The following is a 22,744-nucleotide window of genomic DNA, read 5'->3' as shown; positions in this document are numbered from 1 at the left end:
GCCAGGGAGGCAAAAGGACTCCCTATGAACTTTTGTGCGGCGAGGGGACACCCTACCCTTCATCTCTCGCTGAATGTCACCACTGCAACCACCATTTCATAGGCTGCCCTACCTTTTAATTTAAGCAGCAACCAGGAGGGAAAACACATTCCAAACGATAACTCTTTGGTCTCATTGAATTACTATTTTGTAATTGTATTAGTTAAGTGTGGTGCAGGTTCGTATGAAGCTGAAATCTGTAGTTGTAGATCTGGAAATCCTTGTCTAAGTTTCAATATATTCCACTTCCGGGTGAAATTCATCCCTTTGGAGATGGCCAGCATGAGTCCTGTGCACCACTTAAGTCCCACTCAAACCCCATTGAGTCAGTGGGATCTGGGTTTGTCGACTTGGTGTTTCCAAGCCTGTGTTTGAGTGTCCACATTGCATTGTAAACCTGGGTTTACAATTGCCGGACCTTGGTCTCCTCTCCACGCTGCACTGTGCAGACTTTCTGACTCAAGTCTGTGGCTTGACCTGCATCCACATGGCAAAATGCCAGGACTTGGACCTGAGTAACTGCAGCACTCTGGCTCTGAACCACACCCCTCGCAGCATCCTAGGACCCAGGTCCTGAGTTCTTGCTGACCCAAGTCAGACTGATTTATGTGTGATGGAAGCAGAGCTTGGTCTCACACCTGAGTCAGAGCCCAAGCTTAGTATGCAGTGTAAACATACCCTAAATGAAGTATCGGACATGCATTGTGGCTCTGCCCGTTAGTGAATTTAGCACTAACTAGGGACTTGCCGAAGCAAAGTGTGATTCTTGGTTAGTTCATTTCTACTGAATGATTCTAAATAATTTTTCAGCTCACAGATCTGAGAAACACATTGAATGACTTGCATCTGAGTTGAGTGTGATTTGCTTGTGGAAAAAACATGAAAGGCTGTCTCTGCATTCAGCCTCTGCATCTTTCTTTGAGTACAGTTTTCTCTGAGGTATAAACTGCAAAAAAATAAAGTCTATCCTTTTATTGAATTGAAAGACTTTAAGGGCTTAGGTTCTAACACTGTCCATGAGGCTTACCCATGGGGCACTTTTTTCCCACCACCTTATATAGAGTGAGAAACCCGAGGGAAAGGAGAGTGAACCTTCTCTCAGCAAAATGTGCTCCTCATCCCCTGTAGTAATGAATATTCTAAAAACTTCCTAGCAATGAATTGGAAAACATAGAGGTGACCATTTTTATCTGAGATGTGAATATGTTTGCACCTTTCCAGTTCCATCTCTCTCTGGCCATTCACAGACTTTACTAAAGGATAGAAAGAAAGCAAAGAGAATGTGGAAATATTTTATTTCAGGCCTTTTAGGAAGCTTCATCATTTGTTTTTTATGAAGGAATATTGGCTAAAAGTCCTAGGGAACATTGGGAACCCTCTGGAGAAGTCACCATTGGAGTGTAGTCTCTCTATGCAACCTCCACTTCATCCTTCCCTCTCCCTCTTTCATACAGAAAGTGTTGGGGTACATTGAAAGCAAGGGGGTTATAGATCTGGCTTGGACCTGGTGAGGTTCAGGCAGGTACTCTGCGGCACGAATCTCTGCCAATGGATACCCATCCTGAATGATAACATCCCCCATCTCGCCACTGCTGAAGTGGAGCTCCCCACAGTGGTGATTAGATCACGGGGACTAGTGTTAGACCACAACATTCATTTCAAATGTGACATGAGCAAGAGTTGGAGCCAGGTCTTCAGTGGTGAAAAGGTAACCACTGTGGCAACTCATCCACCTTATTAACTGGCTTCGCTGTCAAATCACTGATCCATCCAGACTTCACTGATCCTCCTACCCATTCAAAATATAGAAACGATCAGGCCATTGGCTGAAAAATAAGGCCATTGGCTGTTTACACCAATGAAAGTCAACATGACTCCTCAATAATGTTGCCTTTGAAGGTTGACCTGGGCCTTCTGACAGTTTGATCATAGCACTGACCAGTCTCTGTGCCTGATACTACTGTAAATCGATCCATCTTCAGAAGATGCTGTTGCTGAAATTGACATTCAACAATGGTGGCTTTTGAACCTTATCAAATGTTAATGTCTGTGCCAGAAGCAATCAAATGCATGCTCTATTGCAGCTATTGAAATAAATGTTTTATTTAAGTGCTGATAACCCACTAGGACTTGAAACTGCTGATATTGCCCGCATGCACTATAAAGGTATATTTTTAAACTACCTTCAACTTGAAATTTTGCAGGCATCCTGGTGACACCCTGAACCATCCAAGACACCATCATGTTGGATTTTCTCAAGTCTTGGAGGTTGTTAAAGTGAAGTGCATGTAGAAAGAGAACCTTAATACACAGAGGAACCAGTCACCTTCCTGTATAACACAGACCTTCAATAACATTGACTCTGTCCAGATGGACATTTACTTCTGCACATAGGCCAAACTTGTCAGAGGTGACTAATGTTTATGGGTATCCAATGTCTCAATTGGGGCATCCAGAATGGCTTTTGAGAATTCTCCCATTCCTCTACAAAGGTGATTCCAATCCAAGCCTCCATATGTGGGATCTAGATATCCTATGCAAGTGTCTGTATTTAACAAAGGGCCCCTTCTCTCATTTAGTACTGAAAGCCTTACTGTATAAGTGCCAAGCATCTCACGCTTTGCTGATAGACACAGAGACAGAGTCCAGCTTATAGGCCTTCTGCAGCAGCCGAAGTCTGTGATCAAGCAGATTTCCATTAAGAAAAGGAAATCAAGACCAAGGCTAATGTGGATGGATCGAAACACACTTTGAGCCAAAGCATGCAGTCCTTGCTCAAGCCAAAATCTTACTCTTGCAGTTTTGCATGAGTAAAGACTTCAGTGCTTGGCCCGTACACTTTGATAAGGCTGCTGCTGCTGGGACTTTGGTCAGGGTAACTGTTTCCAGAGGCTCAAACCCTTTGTGGTCTAGCCATATGTGACTACAGCTGGACCCCCCGTGATGCACAGACAGTCTCTTGCCCAGGAATCCAAATTTGAAACTTTATTTATTAAACAGCTCTCACAGGGACACAGAGTCCTGAACTGTTCCATCCTGACGGCGTGACCCTATTACACAGGACACACTGAAACCCCTCAAGACTAATGGGCCTAATTTGCCAGGGGCCGGTCTGTAAATAATGCTTCGGGTAGTACTGCTTTAAGGACCACGCCTGCACTCTTACATTGTAGCGTATGTGTCAATGAATGCCACCATGCTATGTATGAATTTTAATAACAATTTCCCCCTTAAAATAGATATAGAAGATGAAGATGGCTTGCCAAATAATGTAAACTTGGAAGGAGTCCCCAGCGTGCTCTGAACAATTCATGTGCAGATACATAGTAAATTATTCATAGAGACTGTCTCCAGCTCTCTCCTCTTGTCTCCTTCCAGGTGGACTAAAATCCATAGAATGGGATGCACTTTGTTCTTTCCACAGCTATTCTTAGATCATTCCTGCGAGCCAAGGGGGAAGGAAGAGACCAACGGTGCCCAGTAAGCAGACTATGATGAACATCCAAAGGAAGATTCTGTCGATCACCATTGCAACATACTTCCAGTCTTCCTTCACCTGAGAACACAGAGGCAAGGGATGTTACCAGGGCTCTTATGGTGAAAGGACAATGTCTTTCTTTTACCTAGCCAGAGAGAGCATCTGTTTTATATTCAAGCACCTTGTGCAATGGCAGGAATGAATTCTATTAAATATGAAAAAGGGATGGATTTTCAGACAGTTCTGATCCGCCTAATTTGCACATTTAATTACAACAATTGTACACACACTGCATATGCAAATAGCTCATTAGGCTTATTTGCACATGCAATAACCCATTTTCCATGGGCCACAACTGTAGGCTCAAATTAGGCAGAGGTTCAAATTGGAGAGGAAAGGTTTCTTTCTCCCCCGTGCTTAAACATCTTCACTGAGGAGTTAACACACCCTAACCCATTCCAGGAAGCCTTTGCTGAGTCATCAGTGAAAATGAGCCAGCAAGTAAGAGAAATGATCATGCCTGTTCCCGTTTGACCCACTCTCACATTGCTATGGAAGGATTTACCCAAAATCTTCTCTCTGGCAAGGCCAAATCAATTTCTGTACAGCAGAGGGGGATTTAATGTTCCTCGATGAACATTTCTTGGAATAAAGACCCACAACCTTGTCTACTATACTGCAGCCACAATTTTTCCCCCCAAAAAGAGGTCTGAACAGACCAAAGTCTTGATTTATATGGATGTGCCCATTAACATTTCCTATAAGTTCTGCCTGGTGTTTGATATTCTCAACACATAGCAGCTGACAGTGCTGGTGACCGGCTCAACCATGAATAAGACATTAACACTGCACTGCTTCTCATCCATAGATCTCAATGCACTTTGCAAAAGTGGGTAGGTGTAGCTATGCCCCTTTCATGGATACAGAAACTGAGGCCTATTGAGGTTAAGTGATCTGCTGAAGGGAATGAAGCAAGTCATTGGCAGAGGTAGGAATAGAACCCAATTGTCCTAAGTCCCAGCACTCACCCCTCTCCACTGTCCTAAATCTTTGAAGAGTTAAAATGATACTGCAGCATTATTTAAAAAAGGGGAACCGAGTTAAGGCAGAGCTGTGTGCTTTGGAAAATTCCTCCCTTGGATTATCAGTGCTTTATCCAGCTAGTCAGGGCCTCATGCCAGGCAAGAGGCATAACAGATATCCTCATGATCCTGTGAAGGGGACAGGAGATCTTGCTTTAACTTCAGTTTTTACTACTTCATGGAACTAAACTATAGTGAAAATAGCTGTGGTTTTAACCCAAGGTTAATCAGTAACAATCCTATGTACATGACACTGTTTTAAAATAAACACTTTTGCAAGTTGCTGTGAGCAATTAGTACAATTGAAACAAAAAGTGATTGGTAGGAGACCTTAAACGAGGTTGCTCAATGTTAAGGGACTCCTAAATTTGCTGGAAAACCTCTTAAACAGGTTGAAGGTAAAGGAAGCTATTCAAGTGTCAACGAATCAGTCATTTCAGCTGAGCAAGGATCATGGTTTTACAGTTTTAGTGGCATCATTCTAGTTACCATCTAACACAATGTTATGATCTGACATACAGTCAAACAAAACAGCTCCCATGAATGCAATGGAATCACTCTCTTAAAACATCTCTCTGGTCTTTTCTTTCTACATTAGTCATGGTTTCACAACAGAGTTTGAGCTTGACATAAGTCATGAAGTTTGCAGAGAAATCATGACATGGCAGAGACTGAATGAAAGTTTAAGTTCTGTGTGTAATACACTGCAATGTTTGTAGAGCTGGTAGAATTATTCATTTATTAATAATGAATAATTATTATTCATTATCATTTATTATCATTCATTATTCATGCCTGCGTTTAGCTCTTGTGTTGGCTCACAAATCCTTTGCAAACTAATCATGAATCTTCAGGTGTTTGTCATTAATGTTCACTGAATGGCTTATGCAAACAAATTTCAGCCTATGGCACACTCGTAAACTGTTCACATCTTTGATTATTTGCTATTCCTATTAGTTGCTTTTGTTGCTCAAGGCGTCCAATATTGCTTCTGCTATCTGAATGGACAACCAGCTTTTTACATAGGAGAATAACAAATGATGAGAAGTGAATAAGAAATAACACACGTCTCTTACATTGTTCTTTGTACTAAGATTCATGAAACTTCAGGGATTCATAAACAGTCTCACAAACGGTCACTGTAATATTTTCAAACAATGGTTAATTTCATCCCATTGTTAACACCAGATAGACCTCATCACATTTATTCACAAACATGCTCATAAATCACTTTGTATCCTCTTTGCTCAGTTCCAATATTTTGTGACATCAGATGGTACAACGCTGCAGTGTGCTCATGGCATGTAATGCTCCAACTTGAGTCATTTGAGAGGAGCTCTTTTGTTTCCTTGTGATGTATCATCCACCTCAAACAACTTTGAGTGGCCGTCTTTAAAATTAGCCAAAATACAGGTTCAAAACCAAGTGCTAGAGGTGCACAGTTGAGTGCATGTTACTGATGATCCATCCACTGCAACAAAACACACACAAATAACTTGTATCAGCACTGCCTACACTTCCATAGATCTCAGATCCCTTCAAAGGAGTAAAAACCTGTGCATGGAATCGAACATATATTTCCATGACTATATATATTTTAATTCCCCAGGAGTCCCATTCCATTGATATCAAGCAGACTGTGAATAAACTCCATTGGGCAATTAAAATCCTTGCTCATACTCACTACTGAAATCAGCTCAAAGGGGAGAAAACAAAATATTTACATTTCATGAGGCAGAGCGCTCTGAACCTAGTCCATACGTTATATAGGCCGGTTTTAAGCCCAGCCCAGACTAATGAGAATCTGATTCAGTGGCGTAGCTAGGAGTGGAAATTTGGGTGGGCTCCAACTTTCGGGTAGATGGGCAATGACACTGTGTTAGTTCAGCTTCTCCCCTGAGACCACACCATGTTGCTAGCCCTGGTGCCCCCAGGCACAGGGCTTCACCTGCCGAGCTGGGCACAGGCATGGGCGGCTCAGAAAATGGCAAGGCAGAGCTGGTGGAGTGTAGCTGTCTGAAGGGTGGGCGCAGAGCTCTGTCCTGGATTTCAGGTGCCCGAGTGATACTCCGGGGCACTGTAGCAGCACTAAACCCTTCTCAGGTAAGCGTGGGCCTGGATGATAAGTGGGTGGGCCAAGGCTACGCTCCTGCCCTGACTAGAGGCAGATTACAGAGTGTAACCGCAAGACGAGATGATTACTGAGAGGAGATGGGGTCTCTAAAGCGATAGAACGCTCCTACTGCTGCTTGTGCCCAGTACATCCATCAGACAAGTACCTCCGACGCTATGCTCACAAATGAACGTGATTGGCTGGTATGCTCTACCCACTGCTGTGGTAGGTCTGTTTAAAACAGGGATCGGCAACCTCTGGCATGTGGCCCATCAGGGAAACCCGCTGGCGGGCCAGGATGGTTTGTTTACCTGCCACATCCGCAGGCTGGGCCTATCGCAGCCAATGGGGACTGGGGGAAGTGGCATGGGCTGAGGGACGTGCTGGTTTAAAGTGACATACCAGTGATACGTAAGGGAGAAGGATGCAGAAGTAAAGGGGCCAAGCACCACAACTGAATTAAGTCAAATTGTTCATCAGAGGAATGGTTGTAACTAATTATACCCTTCCTACTTGTCAGTGGGTAAATGGGTGTCAACATAGCAGTACCTAGTCCCCCGGCCTCATCCCTGCCATTAAACAGGCCCATTTGGGGCTCAGTCCTGCCAGGTATTGAGCGGTCTGGCTCTGATTCAGCAAAACCTCTTAAGTATGGGAGCTGTCCCATTCACATCAATGGCAGTAGTCATATGATTTAAGCTAAACGTGCTTAAATGCTTTGCTGGCCTGGGGCCAAACTGCTCAGCACCTTGCACAATTGATCTCTTAATGGCGGTATGATGGCTGTTTAATGCTCAGAATCACTTTCAAATACAAAATAGAGTGAATAAGTCTTGATCCTGCAACTATTGGAAGCCAGGGCAAAATTCCCACTGAGTTTGGGATCAGGATGATAATTCCGAGAGGGCAATTTAGACTATGAATTTCATTTCCTCCCCACTGTTCATCAGTTGTCCATGAGCAACTAATGAGATTCTCTGATTTATTCATCACTTGATGAGAGCCAGTGCTGGACTTTGAATTGGATTGTGACTCTCATAGTTTGACATTCAACATCTGTACTGCATGGGAGAGCTAGATAAGTTCTGCGGGATTGTTTCTGTTTCACAATTTGATGTCTTAGGTATGTAACCAACAAAGCACAGATTTTGAACTTCACCATCCAATGCACAACTGGAACATTACTTTTAGCAAATATTCCAGCACCCAAGGTAAAAATGAGCTTGATGTATTTGTGCTAGTAAAGCGTTAGGTGCTTGATTTGGTCCAGGAAAGGAAACATGAGAGGGCTGTAAGCAGTCTAATTGAAATTTGCTTCTAAATTTGATTGTATCTTCACTGAATACTCAGCTCTTCTCGAAGATGGATTTGCATCAAATGTTGGTCATTTGGCATTCAAGACCACAGACAGAGCACAGAAGAGAGAAACGAGAAAGGATGAGTGGAAACAAAAAAAGACTAGGAAGAAAGATGTTTTAACTGTGCTATAGTCTTTCCCTCTGACTGAAATTCTCCTTCAGACTGCCCTCTATACTGCAATCTCCATGCAGTGCAATCTATAGAGACATCACCAGCAACTTGCATACAGATGTCAATACCTGGCACACAACCACTGATATGTATTTTACTTAGCTTTAAGAGGCTCACCCAAGATTGTTTGAGGGAAAGGATATGGGGCTATAAAGTAGCCAGATCTCCCCTACTAAGACTCCCTCCAGGTAAGAGTGAGTTTGCAGGTGAACCTATCTAGCCACTTCCTATGCCAGAGCCATTCAGCCCCTGGCATATGGGATTGGCGTGGGGAGGAGGGATGGCTGGAATGCTGATGTGCACCAGGGATCACTATCTGGCAGATGGGCCATTGCCTGTGGTATAAGTTAGAGCAGCCCCAAGAGTGTCTGCTCTACGCTGTTAGAAATAAAGCTGGGGGAAATTCTGCAACCCTCTCCCGCATCAAATAATCATTCCAATTTTATTTTTAAATCACTTCATATCACACCTCCCTTGAATTTGCTTTCCACCATTAAGCTAGAAATGAGATTCCTGGCAATGTTGCCAAAATAGTGACTTTTAAGCAAATATTGCAGAACATATGCAGGAAGCAAATACCCAATTCAGAAGTGTGAGTATTTGTGCAGGAATTCTGATTCTAAGAGTCAGGATCACCCAGTTAGGATGCGGGAACACGAACAATACCATGGGACTTACAAGTCACTCAGAACAGCTCAAACGTAGTGTATTGAATCCTTACAATGAAGAGCTGTGGAAAATCTGTAGATCAAGAACTACTGGAGACTTTAATGGGCAAGTAATTCTACATGATTAATACTTTTTGAGAAAAAGAAGGGTTTCTGCAGACAATGTAGCCCTGATTCAGCTAGGTAATGGATTATAAGCATGTGAGTGTTCCTATTGACTTCAGTGGGAATATTCATGCGTAGAGTTAGTCATGATGAGTTTAACTACCTTGCTGGATCATGGCCTTTATGAACAAAGGAAGGTGCAAAATGTGATGACTACAGTTTTGGTTACAAATTAGTCACTCATTTCCAACTGAAAAGTCACTTCCTTAGCCTTTATATTTCTTTAAAGCAATAGTATACATTTATTTGGATTGGGGGAAAGGTTCTGAATATTTAAATGGACTGGACCATTAACTATTCCATGTTGCCGACAAACCAACTTATCATTTCCAAAGAATAGGAACAGTATTAGAATCTTCAGCCAATGGAAAGATCTGGTGGTTTGAACATGAAGGTTCTTTATCTGACTGTTTTTATTTTACTATAATGCAGAGGATGATTTTCCTGTCACAGTATAATGCTACCTTCCAAGACACTTGGAACATTTGTTCCTGAATCAAGCATCCTAAATAGTAGGCAAAGAGCAAGTAATGCAGGCTACCAGCAGCACACCATTTTGGGGTACTAATTACTGTAAAACCTTCATTTGTTCAGAGGAAATAGTGTATTTCTCAAGCATAAATGGATATCACTGTGATAACATGAGTGTCTGTGTTTCCAGACCATGCTGTTAATGCATAGGTGGTAATGAAAAGGCAACCTGGTTATTCTAGCTCAGGTTTGACATACAGCTTGTCTTGCTCATCACAGTCTGTAAGAAATCTCTGATGGCATTTCTATGATATACTGGAGGTATTCAATTTTTAGTCATTTCCCTAAGCGTGACTATGTGCCTGGATTTGCATGCAGACATGTTTTGTAACAGACTGCTGTTTCCTGATTTCCCATTTTTATTTTGATTGAAAAACTTAATTAAATGAACTATTTACTTTTCATTTAGAAATATGTCCCTTGTGGCGATGATACTAAAAAAAAACCCAACAATCGGGAGCTTCAAGAGAAACTTTGTCTCCCTTGCAATGCTATGTAGGTCTCTGAAAATACTCCAACAGCAGCATAGGTTCAGTGTCTCTGAAGTTGTAGGTAGGGTTGGGGCAGCTGGTGCAATGTTCTGGAAATGTTCACTCCATGACAAATTTCAATGCTTTTGATTTTTCATCCCAAGTCAGGAGGAAAGTAACCGTTGAAATATTGAACGTTCCTATAGAATCCCCATTTTTCCGTCAGCTCTACTCCTAAGAATTAATCTTCAGTTCACATTTGTAATATTTCTTTCTGCTATTTCCTTTCTGGATTCAGAACAAGAGCAAACCACAAAATCTATTGGGGAAGGGTAGAAAGTCAGTGGAGAATACTTCAAGTGCTCCACCCTACAAAAAACACTGGGGTACAGGTCTTCTCCTCTAGTCCTTTCTCTTCTATTTTCTGAGGGAATTGCAAGAGTCGCTACGGTGCTAAACTCTGGTGAAACAAGCTTATTTATGTAGCAGTGAATAGAGAAAAAAATAAAGCAACTTTACATAGTAGATTTGGCATCTATTCCCAGGGAAATCTAAAGAATCAATGGTCCCTAGGACCATAGTTTTCCAATGTGTTTATGCGTTCTCATGCTGAATATTTTTAAACCACTAACCCATTAGACTGGTGTGGTGGAATGTTCATTTACAGAAGACAAAGCTGTTCTTTTCTCTTGTACATTGACAGTCATGATGGGGGCAGCTCTCCCCTTAAGATATTGGACCATTTCACAAGGGGAAAGTGTCACATGGCATCAGAGGAGAAGTCACGCACTAGTGGTTTTCATCACACATTGTCTATAATGCAAATGAAAAGTATGGATTACAAAGAATCCAATAGTCATTTATTCAATACTATATTTATATTGACACACTTATAAAGAGATTTACATGAACTGGAAGGTACCTTTGTTTTGATTCAGAGGGGGGAAATGATGCTCTTTTATTAAATCATGGGGAATATATGGGCCATATTCTATTGATGTCAGTGGAAATACTTCTGATTCACACTGGAATACATAAAAGCAGGATTTGACTCATATAGTTTTAACTCATTGTGACACAGCTGTGGTCCAGAAGAGAAGAGAGATGGTCCAGAGGCTCATCTGTAAAGTAAAATGTGGTCAAGTTCCCAACAAATGAGCAGCAGAGACTGCCTTTGAATTCTCCTTTTTGCTTTTTATCTAATGCTTGCAGTAGTACAAGATTTCCCTTCCCAGATCATAGCTTTAGGGGTGGGTTATGTTCTGCAACAGCTGGGTCCTGTTCCTGTGAGGTGCTGAGCACCTTCAGCTCCCACTGAAGTCAATGTAATTTACATCTGAACACACGGCCATAATGGGTCAGAGCAATGGTCCATCTAACCCAGTAGCTTGCCTTCTGACAGTGGCCAGTGCCAGATGTTTCAGAGGGGATGAACAGAACAGGGCAATTCCAAGTGATCCATCCCCTGTTGTCCCATCCCAGTTTCTGGCAGTCAGAGGTTTAGGGACACCAGAGCATGGGGTTGTGTCCCTGACCATCTTGGCTAGTCGTCATTGATGGACCTGCCTTCCATGAACTTATCTAATTCTCTTCTCAATCCAGTTATACTTTTGACCCTCACAACATTCTCTGGCAATGAATTCCATAAGTGACTGTGGTTTGTATGAAGAAGTGCTATCTTATGTTTGTTCTTAACCTGCCACCTATTTATTTCAGCAGGTGACCTCCTAGATCTTGTGTTATGTGAAGGGGTAAATAACACTTCCCTATTCACTTTCTCCGCACTCGTCATGATTTTATAACTCTCCTATCAAACCTTCACTTGTGGTGCTCAGCATCTCATGGGAGGTGTTTAACAACTTGCAGCACCATAGGTCAGGTGTGTAGAGCTCAGCTGAGCTCCGCCGGGTATGATTTGCTTTCACCAAGTGTTCTGGTTCTTTGCTGTATCATTATAAAATGGTGTCCAGATCTCTTATTTATAGGCAAGCAAAGCTACAACTCTGAGCTGCAGTGTGCTAAGCTTAGAACCAACGGTTATTTTAACAAGACCCAGTGCCAGAGGAATAGCACAGGGCATTCCTAAGCAAAGCCAATCTGTTGAAAGCTATGTGGTGGCTGTCAAGGTTAAAAGAGCAATGACAGATGTGGTACTCAACAACAAGGACAATCTTCTCCTGTACGGGTAGATCATGAAATAGGCAGCAGCAACAGAGAAGCACTGCTAACCTGAGCCCCAACCCTGCAAGACACTGAGGGCCCCCAATGCTCATTGACTGGATCCCAGCCAACGGTATAACTAAAGCTGGTTGAGATGTTTCAAAATTTGAAAACTTTTCCATGAAAATGTGGATGCTACAAAGGGGTGGAAGAGATTGTTTGACCTGCTTTTCATGAGTTACATGAGTTTTGTTTGACAGTCACAATGGGTGGCAGGCGGCCAATTGTACTTACTGAGAAATCTGCATCCTCGGCTCTCAAGTGGTCTGCGATGTAATGGACCCCTTCCACTGCCAGCTTCAAGGCAGGGGACATCAGCAACACGTGTTGCTCTTTGGTGCTGAGAGTTTTGGTTCCTTGCTCTGAAGAGCTGGTTGCCACATTCTTTTTACACTTGCATTTACACTGGGAGGCTTTGCTTTGGGGCTGCTTTTCATTTAGATGATACCGCTGAGATGCCGGAGAGCCACTGGTCTGGCCGTTGTTCTGGGAGGACTCCTCTTGCAGGTAGCAGTACTGGATGCTCCTGGATCTGCAGCGGATGCTCCCATCCTCTACTTTGTTTGGGCTGTACATTTGCTGGATGCTTAATGATCTGCTCTTGGGGATGGACATGGACTGGGTGTCACTCAGCAGATGGCAGGGGGGCTGGAGCGAGGAGCAGCTAGCCTGTGCCGGCTCTTGGTGTAGCACAGAGTATTGGAGAGAAGGTGACTTGCCAACAGTCTGGGGTTTGGCTTGCTCCTCAAGATGGCCACAGAAGGAAGAGGTGGGTGATGGTTCTTTGCTCTGAGGGCTGTTTGAAGAGGAGGTAGTAAACTTAGGCTCCACTTTGGTTTCAGACCGAAGCTGCGGAGAGGAGGCTATTTTGTGCATGGACTCAATCAGCTTCTTGCAATTGTCCTTCACCGCTGCGGGCCGTTGCATGAAAAGGAGGCGTGGGACAACATCGAGAAAGATCCGCTTCACCCAGTCAGGCATGGTGTGGGTGCGGGGGGAGCGGTGGTGCACGTTGAGCACAAAGACAGTGATGATGATGGACAAGGTGACAAATATCATGGTGAAAAGCAGATATTCTCCAATCAAGGGGATGACCAAGGAGGTGGAAGGGATGATCTCCGTAATGAGCAGCAGGAACACAGTCAGTGACAGCAGCACTGAGATACAAAGGGTGATCTTCTCACCACACTCTGAAGGCAGGTAGAAGACTAAGACAGTCAGGAAGGAGATAAGGAGGCAGGGGATGATCAGATTAATTGTGTAGAATAAGGGCAGCCTCCTGATAATAAAGAAGTAGGTGATATCAGGGTAGATCTCTGTGCAGCACTCATATTTCTTGATGTTGTAATTCCCCACGGCATTGATGATGACCCATTCTCCACTCTCCCAGTAGTCCAGTTGGTCCACATGGCTGTGCATGCTCACTAAGTCTATCTTGGCTTTGTCATAGGTCCAGGAGCCAAACTTCATGGTGCAGTTTTGCTGGTCAAAGGGGAAGAAGGTGACATCAATGCTACAGGAGCTTTTGTAGATAGCAGGGGGCATCCACTTGATTCTTCCATCATAAAAAAGGTGGGCTTTGGTCAGGTGGGTGACTGCAAAGTCCCCATCTGCACTAAGGGGAAAATAAGATAAAGAGGAAATTAGAATCCACTGCTTTAAAATTAGTTCACAGACCTTGCACAATATGGCTTATGTTTTCAAAATGTCTGGGATGTTGTTAACCCCCCAACTCTTGCCAAATGTGCAATGGGATATTTAGTGAGTTCCAAGGCACTTGTTTTGCATTGCCACATACGAGAGCTATAATGGTGCATGAAAATTGGGTATGTGTAGTATAGCAAGTGGGTTGTGAAACCTATTTGTATACACAAATGTTTGATTTGCAGGTGCCAGCTTAGGCAGGCAAATGTCAGACCCCACCTTAAACAAATCAAGCACTTAAATTCAGAACTGACCAGGGCTTTTGCTTTACAGCTCATCCAAGAAAAAAATCCTTCCAGCAGCCAAATGCCCCCTAGAACAGCTGTGGCATTGGTTCAAACCAGACACAGGGAACTGTGCCCACTTTTAAGTCAGTTACAACACCTCCTGCTGTACCTAGATTTTCCTTGATGCTCTTCCATCTAACTACTGACCAGGCCTGAGCTTGTAGGTAGCTTGTAAATCCTACAGTGCTGGTAGCATCATGCCATCAGGTTTCATGGCTGCAGACTATGCAGAATGGGATTAATTGTGAAGGTTGCTATATGGAAACCTAGGGAGAATATCTGATTAATAATAATAGAAACGAAACTCTTGATTCCGCAGACTGTTATCAGGTCCTCTCTGAGCCTTCTCGACTCTTGATGAAACAGGCACAATTCTTTTTACCTTTCCTCATAGGTCATGGTTTCTAAGCCCCTTCTCATTTTTGTTGCTCTCCTCTGGACACTCTCTAATGTAACTATTTCTGTCACAGCTAAGCCCAGAGTATCTGTTCTATGCCCATCTCAGACACAGATTTATTGTGGGGGGAGACACTTAACATCTGGGCGTGGCTACGCTTCACTAAACCACCCATTGTCGGCCCATGTCAGCTGACTCGGCCTCAGGGCTATAAAATTGCAGCGCAGACATTCAGACTCAAGCCCAGGTTCTGGGAGCCTCTTCACTTACAGGGTCCCAGAGCTCAGACTCCAGCCCAAGCCCGAACACTTACATTGCAGTTTTATAGCCCCACAGCCTGAGCCCCGTGAGCCCGAGTCAGCTTCCATGGGTCAGCCGCAGGTGTTTTATTGCAGTGTAGACATACCCAAAGGGCTAATCTTTTTTTTCCCTCCCACCTTTGTTCTGTCTTGCCTATTTATACTGTCAGGTCTTTAGGCAGTGACTGTCTCTTACTATAAGTTTGTACAGGGCCTAGCACAATGGGGCCTGTAGACTTTAGCACAACACGTAATAAGGATATTTTATTTGGGAAGGTCATTTTCCAAATAAGCGAGAAAACTACTGAATAAATTGAGTCAAATGCAGATGTTGCTAATCTGTGTAATCAAGCCCTTGGAACAATGCACATACGTCATACTGCACAATGTCCCATGTTCAGCATTGTGCGTGCGACAATGGTTTTTAAAGAAGTTACCTTTTCACCAACCTTTTCTTTCATGCTGCGGCAGAACGTAATGTGCTGTAGCATGGGTTGTCGCTGCTCATCTCAGTGCTGTGACTCCCGCTGAGTTTAGTTTGAGAGCCCTGTTTCCCTGGCTGGGGGGGATGGGCTTACAAAGATGTGGGTCAAACCATTTCTTAAATTGTTCAAGCATTTCAGATTCGCCATCTCTCTCTCTCTAATCTTCCAGCTGCACCCCCAGCAGTCAGACCTAAGCCCCAAAGAGTCATCCCTGTGCCACTTCTTTCTCTCTACTAAAGCTAAACAAAAGAGATCTAATCCCGGCACACTGGCCTATAGAGCCACTGCTGTCACATCTCATCTGAGCACTGAAGCAGGAGAACAGGACTGAGGGATCCCTATCCTGGATCAGCTCCAGCTGGGGACACGTTGGCTGGAGAAAAAACGGTTTCTCTCTATACCAGGTTTAATGTATTTCAAGTTTTTAGCAGAAGATTTCTCCTCTTGGTTTTTTATTTGTTTGTTTTATTAGCTCTGTTGCTTGCTACTGGTTTGCATCATATGAAGTTTCTTCCTTGGTATCCAGCCACAAGAAGATATACCAATGCCCAAGCCTGATCTCTGTCAGAGTGTCACTGTTTCCCTCATTGGTTTCACTGCTGACTTTTTTTTTTTTTTTTACTACTATCTAATAGCAAGATCACATATTCAAACACTTGAGCTTCTGAATTTCCACCTGCTATTTTTAGGGGGCATTAAAAAAAAATCGGCCAGTCTTGTTTAAAAGTTATTCAAAATACTATTTACAATGTTTTCTGTGTGCATTAAACATTTGTTTTACTAAGGGTTTGTCTACACTACAAAATTATGTCGACCTAAGTTATGTTGGCGTACAACCAGCGCAGTAATTAAATCACTTCTGCGTGTCTGCACTACACTCCTTCTGTCGGTGGCGTGTGTCCTCACCAGGAGCGCTTGCACTGATTGAACTGTCAGTGTGGGATGGCTTCTGAAAGTCAGCAACTGTCGAAGTAAGCAACACCATTTCCGTACTGACACTGCATTGACCTAAGCACTATGCCTCTCGCGGAGGTGGATTTATTAAGTTGGCGTAGCGAGCAAGTTACATCGGCGGGAGTGACATTTTAGTGTAGCTGTTTACAGAGTTAGTGCGATGTAAGCTGCCTCGCGTTGACCTCACTCTGTAGTGTAGACCAGGCCTAAGAAAGTGTGGAGTACTCGCTTTGAAGTTGGGCGGGATCTATTAACTCCTACGTATCAGGGTACAAATAAAAGAGACCTGAGATTTAACTGTGTCATGCTTTCTGAAAAGACAGAACTCTGGACTGTGCTGAACCAGAGTTAAGCTGAGGTGCAAAAAGAAGGGGAATGTTAGTTATATATAATATTGCCTCAGCATCCCTCTGTTACACACACACACACACTGAGGAACTGAGGGAAATATTTCTTTAAAGTGTAGGTAAATAATTGCAATTTTCAAGTGCAATCATAATTCTGGGATTCAAGTGCACAATCACCCTCTTAGCATGCACACTCATTGTAACTGTACATACAAGTTAGTTGCACAAATCTGTACATGTTTTTCCTCTGTGAAATTCTGGCCCCCTTAGAAGCCGTTATTTGTCCAAACATATGCAGGGTTTTTGAGCCTGTAAATAAGGACACCTGCAACATAACAAGGTCAATTTTAGAGAGTGATTTTGCCAATTTGGCCCTGCACATTTCATTGAATGCTGCTAAAAGTAATCCCAAGCAGTCCACACACACACACATACACACAGAGTCAAATAGAATAAGTAAGGAGAGCTTTTGGATGTCAGAGTAATGCATGGCATTAAGTGCCTGCTATGGTAATTGGTGTTATTAATTAGCACATTCCTTTCTGATTAATCATAGTTTTAACCGCACTGCTAAACAATAGACTACCCTTCAAATGTATTAAATATTTTGGATGTTTTTCTATATTTTCATATATATTCTGTCCTGAGTTGTAATTGAAATAAAACTGTATATTTTATTACAAGTATTTGCACTGTAAAATGATAAACAAAATTCACCTCCTACAAGTACTGTAATGCAATCTCTTTGTCGTGAAAGTGAAACTTACAAATGTAGATTTTTTTGTTATATAACTGCACTCAAAAACAAAACAATGTAAAACTTCAGAGTCTACAAGTCCACTCAGTCCTACTTCTTGTTCAGCCAATCGCTAAGACAAACATGTTTGTTTACATTTATGGGACATAATGCTGCCCGCTTCTTATTTACATTGTCACCAGAAAGTGAGAACAGGCATTTGCATGGCACTTTTGTAGCCGGCATTGCAAGGTATTTACGTGCCAGATATGCTAAACATTCGTATGCCACTTCATGCTTCAGCCACCATTCCAGAGGACATGCTTCCATGCTGACAATGCTCATTAATTAAATTTGTGACTGAACTCCTTGCGGGAGAATTGTATGTCTCCTGCTCTGTTTTACCCACTTTCTGCCATATATTTCATGTTATAGCAGTCTCGGATGCTGACCCAGCACATGTTGTTCATTTTAAGAACACTTTCACTGCAGATTTGACAAAAGGCAATGAAGGTAGCAATGTTAGATTTCTGAAGATAGCTACAGCACTCAACCCAAGGTTTAAGAATCAGAAATGCCTTCCAAAATCTGGGAGGGACGAGGTGTGGAGCATGCTTTCAGAAGTCTGAAAAGAGCAACATTCCGACGCAGAAACTACAGAATCTGAACCACCAAAAAAGAAATCAACCTTCTGCTGGTGGCAGCTGACTCAGAAAATGAAAATGAACATGCGTCGGTCCACACTGCTTTGGATTGTTATCGAGCAGAAACTGTCATCAGCATGGACGCATGTCCCCAGGAATGGTGGTTGAAGCATGAAGGGACATATCAATCTTTAGGACATCTGGCAGGTAAATATCTTGGGACAATGGCTACAACAGTGCCATGAGAACACCTATTCTCACTTTCAGGTGACATTGTAAACAAGAAGCGGGCAGCATTATTTCCTGTAGATGTAAACAAACTTGTTTGTCTGAGCAATTGGCTGAAAAAGAAGCAGGACTGAGTGGACTTGCAGGCTCTAAAATTTTACATTTTTATTTTTGAATGCAGTTTTTTTGTACATAATTCTACATTGGTAAGTTCAACTTCCACGATAAAGAGATTGCACTACAGTACTTGTATTAAGTGGATTGAAAAATACTATTTCTTTTGTTTTTTTACTGTGCAAATATTTGTAATCAAAAATAAAGTGGGGACTGTACCCTTTGTATTCTGTGTTGTAATTGAAATCAATATATCTGAAAATGTAGAAAACACCCAAAATATTTAAATAAATGGTAGTCTATTATTGTTTAATAGTGTAATTAATCACACAATTAATTTTTTTAATCTCTTGACAGCCATTGAAAATATAAATATCCGACCACTGAATTTTTGGGCCAAAGCCCTAAAATGTTCAGTATTTGGCCAAAAACTAAGTTTTTGGGAGTGTTGTTTGAAAATTTTCAGGGTTTGTTTTTTCCATGCCAGTCTATCTTCAATAGCTCCCAAAAAATTAATGAAATCAGGCAAAGCCACTACTGCATTTTAGTCTCCTCTGATTGAAAAATGCAATGCTGATATTCAATGACATGAACGCCGCTCTTTGCCTGGGCATTTTCTTTCCAGTTTCCTGGCTAGAACAAATCTTTCTGCCTGATTTTACCTTCCTGTAAAACCAGGCTGAGCAATGAAACATTCACTGTGTGTGACACTTCCATACACACTACTGTTGTTGTTGTCCTTTAAAGTTTGATAAGAAACTGGAATCTCATTCAGCATTTAATGAGATCTTTGAGGCATGAGTAAGTCATTCATTAATGGAACAGCATGTTTATAATTGGACTCACGTCACAGGAGAGTGATTATGATGATAATGGTCCCCTCCCATGTACTTCATCATTCAATTGGCTAGGTGCACTATTGCAGTATCAGGTATTCGTTAATACCAGAGCCAGGTTACCAGGCTAGATGGCCTGCCCTGGAAAGGCAAACCTTATGCTCCATTAGGATCCAAAGCCTCGGGCAGCTCACAGTTGTAACATTCTTCATTGCACAAACACACCTCACTGCATTTTAGGGAGGGTTGGGTGGAAATTTAGACCCTGAAAATGTTGGAGAGAAGAGCACGCAAATCCTTTCACCCTAACAAAGATTAAGGGTTCCAGGGGAAGGAGGGAGGCATATCTCCTTCCAGGAGGAGGGAGGCCTGAATATCTCTGCTGATTGCACACTGGGGCACAGTTCAAAGGAAGCCCAAGAGCAGCGCTGCATTTAAGAGACAGTGGCGATGGAGCAGAGGCGGTGGCTAGAGCCCTAACGCCAAGACTGCTGCCTCTAACAGGAGGTTCCCCAGCCTACCTCTCTTGCCTCTGAGTGGGAGGAGCTTCACAGCTCACAGATATGCCTGTGATGGAGGAGACATGCTCCTCTGGAGTCCTTGCTGCTGGCAAAGGGAAGGAGAGAGCAGCTTGGCTCCTCTGGACATCTTATGGCTACCAAAGAAGATATAGCAGGTCCCAAGACTCTAACATGCTTCTCCTAACTGACCCAAGCCTCCAAATCTTCTGGGATTCACCCATTGCTAGGTTTATATGAATTTACAAGCCAGAAGCTGGGGAGAAAAGACAGAGAGGGGAAGAGACAAGAGGACATTGCTTTATCTCTCTGTTCCCCGATCCCTGCCTTAATTTCTTCATAACAGAGTAAAAGCACCAAACTCTCTCACTGGATATTGGGCTGAGCATTATGCTGGTGAATGCAGAGGGGAGACAACTGAACAGAAAAAATTGGCCAGATACTTTGCCAGGAGAAATGGAACAATGGTGATTTTCCCCAGCTGAAGTTCCAGCCCATAGTCTTTATTAAACATACATCTGAGAATAATATTTGCTCATCTACATTTCCCTCCTAGGAGTTACGTAAAGCCATGGAGTTTCATTCAGACACCAACTCTTAGTGGCAGTTTACCAGTCTACATATTATAGACTAATTATTTTCAGACCTTTTTGTTACTAGAGTTCGATTCCATCTTGAGAAGTGACTCGAGAAGTAGTTTGTAATGTTGGTCCCAGGATATTAGAGAAACAAGGTGGGCGAGATATCTTTTATTGGACCAATTTCTGTTGACGAGAGAGACAAGCTTTTGAGCCTGGACAGGGCTCTTCTTCTGATCTTGAAGAAGAGCTCTGTGGAAGTTCGATAGTCCCCCACCTTGTCTCTGTAACAGTAGCACTGTTTGGTTCTATAGATATCGTCTCTCAATGATTTCTACACTGTTTCTGTTTTCTTCGACAAGGAGAAAGAAGGATCTTTTTAAACTGCCTACCTTGCAAACTCAGCCTTGGATCCAAAAGTCGGGCAGGGTCTGTTCTGGCTCACTCATTATCACCAGGAACCAAAGGGCTGCAAGGCCTAATTCTGCTCTCAGTGGGATTTCATGTGTGCAAGGAAGAATGGAATGAGTTCTGCAGTTGGAATTTAGTTAACAATTCTGCTGAGGAGTCACTAACTGGAACTGAATCCAGCCCCTTTTCCCTAGAGCTGTCTTCGCTGTGAGAGGCTAATTGGGGTCTGAAGCTATTGCATTGGCTTCAGTGGATTTTAAATTAGACTCAGTCGGTCAAGTTAGCAGGTCTGACTCTGACTACATAATTGGGGACAATGTGTTCAGTAAGAAGGTGCCATTTTTATATAGTCATTTCTCAGATTAGAACCATATTATCGTCTCGTTCAATGAAGACAATTAAGCTGCAATATAGTTTTATAGCCGGAAAGGTGAAAATCATCCAGAAATACTAGTTAGTATCAAAACAAGAGCATTTTCAAGACAAACAATGAAGTCAAGATCTCTTACTTGTTCAGGCCAGAAAGGCCTAAATATCTGTCAGTAATAACTCCCCGAAGTCTTATTTCTTCTATCAAAAACTATATCAATATTGGCAGAAGAGAATTGTGGCTTGTTACAGCAATTGTCCTCTGTAAACACCTGACAAATGACCAGATCTCTTCTATTTGGAAGAGTTATTTTACACACACACACACACACACACACACACCCCTCAAAACAAGGAAGTCCAACCAAGTGGCAGTGATAGCTGTACATTGTATAGCAGTACAGGTAAAAAACCATTCAGCTAAATGTATAATAAATTATAATTTATTATACATAGAATCACAGCATCGTAGGACTGGAAGGGACCTCGAGAGGTCATCTAGTCCAGTCCCCTGCACTCATGGCAGGACTAAGTATTCTCTAGACCATCCCTGAGAAATGTTTGTCAAACCTGCTCTTAAAAATTTCCAGTGAGGGAGATTCCACAACTTCCTTAAGCAATTTATTCCAGTGCTTAACCACCTGGACAGTTAGGAAGCTTTTCCTAATGTCCAACTGCCCTTGTTGCAATTTAAGCCCATTGCTTCTTGCCCTATCCTCAGAGGTTAAGGAGAACAATTTTTCTCCCTCCTCCTTGTAACAACCTTTTATGTACTTGAAAACTGTTATCATGTCTCCTCTCAGTCTTCTCTTTTCCAGACTAAACAAACCCAACATTTTCAATCTTCCCTCATAGGTCATGTTTTCTAGACTTTTAATCATTTTTGTTGCTCTTTTCTGGACTTCCTCCAATTTGTCCACATCTTTCCTGAAATGTCGCACACAGAACTGGACACAATACTCCAGTTGAAGCCTAATCAGCATGCAGAGCAGAAGAATTACTTCTTGTGTCTTGCTTACAACACTTCTGTTAATACATCCCAGAATGATGTTCGCTTTTTCTGCAACAGTGTTAAATTGTTGATTCATATTCAGCTTGTGATCCAGTCTGACCCCCAGATCCCTTTCCGCCGTACTCCTTCCGAGGCAGTCATTTCCCATTTTGTATGTGTACTACTGATTGTTCCTTCCTAAGTGGAGTACTTGCATTTGTCCTTATTGCATTTCATCCTATTTACTTCAGACCATTTCTCGAGTTTGTCTAGATCATTTTGAATTTTAATCCTATCCTCCAAAGCATTTGCAACCCCTCCCAGCTTGGTATCACCCACAAACTTTATACGTGTATTCTCTATGCCATTATATAAATCACTGGTGATACATATATATGTATGTATTTGCATGTCTAATTTGTGTGAAGATTGTGTCTTTTTTTATTCTTTATTCTACATGTTATCTCAATTTCAGCAATTTGAGGACCAATAAATAATGAACTGGTTGCATCTTCTACCCCCTTCTTTAACAGACTGGTAAACATAGTCT

General features: G+C 42.4%; 1 protein-coding gene across 5 annotated transcripts in view; it reads right to left on the bottom strand.

Annotated features, from left to right (window-relative positions):
* Positions 1 to 1,317: 1,317 nt before the first annotated feature.
* CHRNA4 (cholinergic receptor nicotinic alpha 4 subunit) overlaps positions 1,318 to 22,744 on the bottom strand; it is a 34,020-nt gene continuing 12,593 nt past the window's right edge. For 3 of the 5 annotated variants that reach the window (XM_048820389.2, XM_075118691.1, XM_048820391.2), the window contains 2 exons: positions 12,531 to 13,911; positions 1,318 to 3,595 (listed from right to left, as the gene is read on the bottom strand). In XM_048820389.2, the coding sequence (XP_048676346.2) occupies positions 3,470 to 3,595; positions 12,531 to 13,911 (1,507 nt within the window). In that variant the 3' untranslated portion in view covers positions 1,318 to 3,469. The remainder of the gene's footprint in view (positions 3,596 to 12,530; positions 13,912 to 22,744) is intronic. The other 2 variants (XM_048820390.2, XM_048820393.2) reach the window with 1 other exon arrangement.

The sequence above is a fragment of the Caretta caretta genome, chromosome 13 (genome assembly GCF_965140235.1).
Source record: "Caretta caretta isolate rCarCar2 chromosome 13, rCarCar1.hap1, whole genome shotgun sequence".
In the NCBI taxonomy this organism is placed as follows: Eukaryota; Metazoa; Chordata; order Testudines; family Cheloniidae; genus Caretta; species Caretta caretta.
The sequence above is the reverse complement of the archived record's forward strand: the minus strand, read 5'-3'. Positions and strand labels throughout refer to the sequence as shown.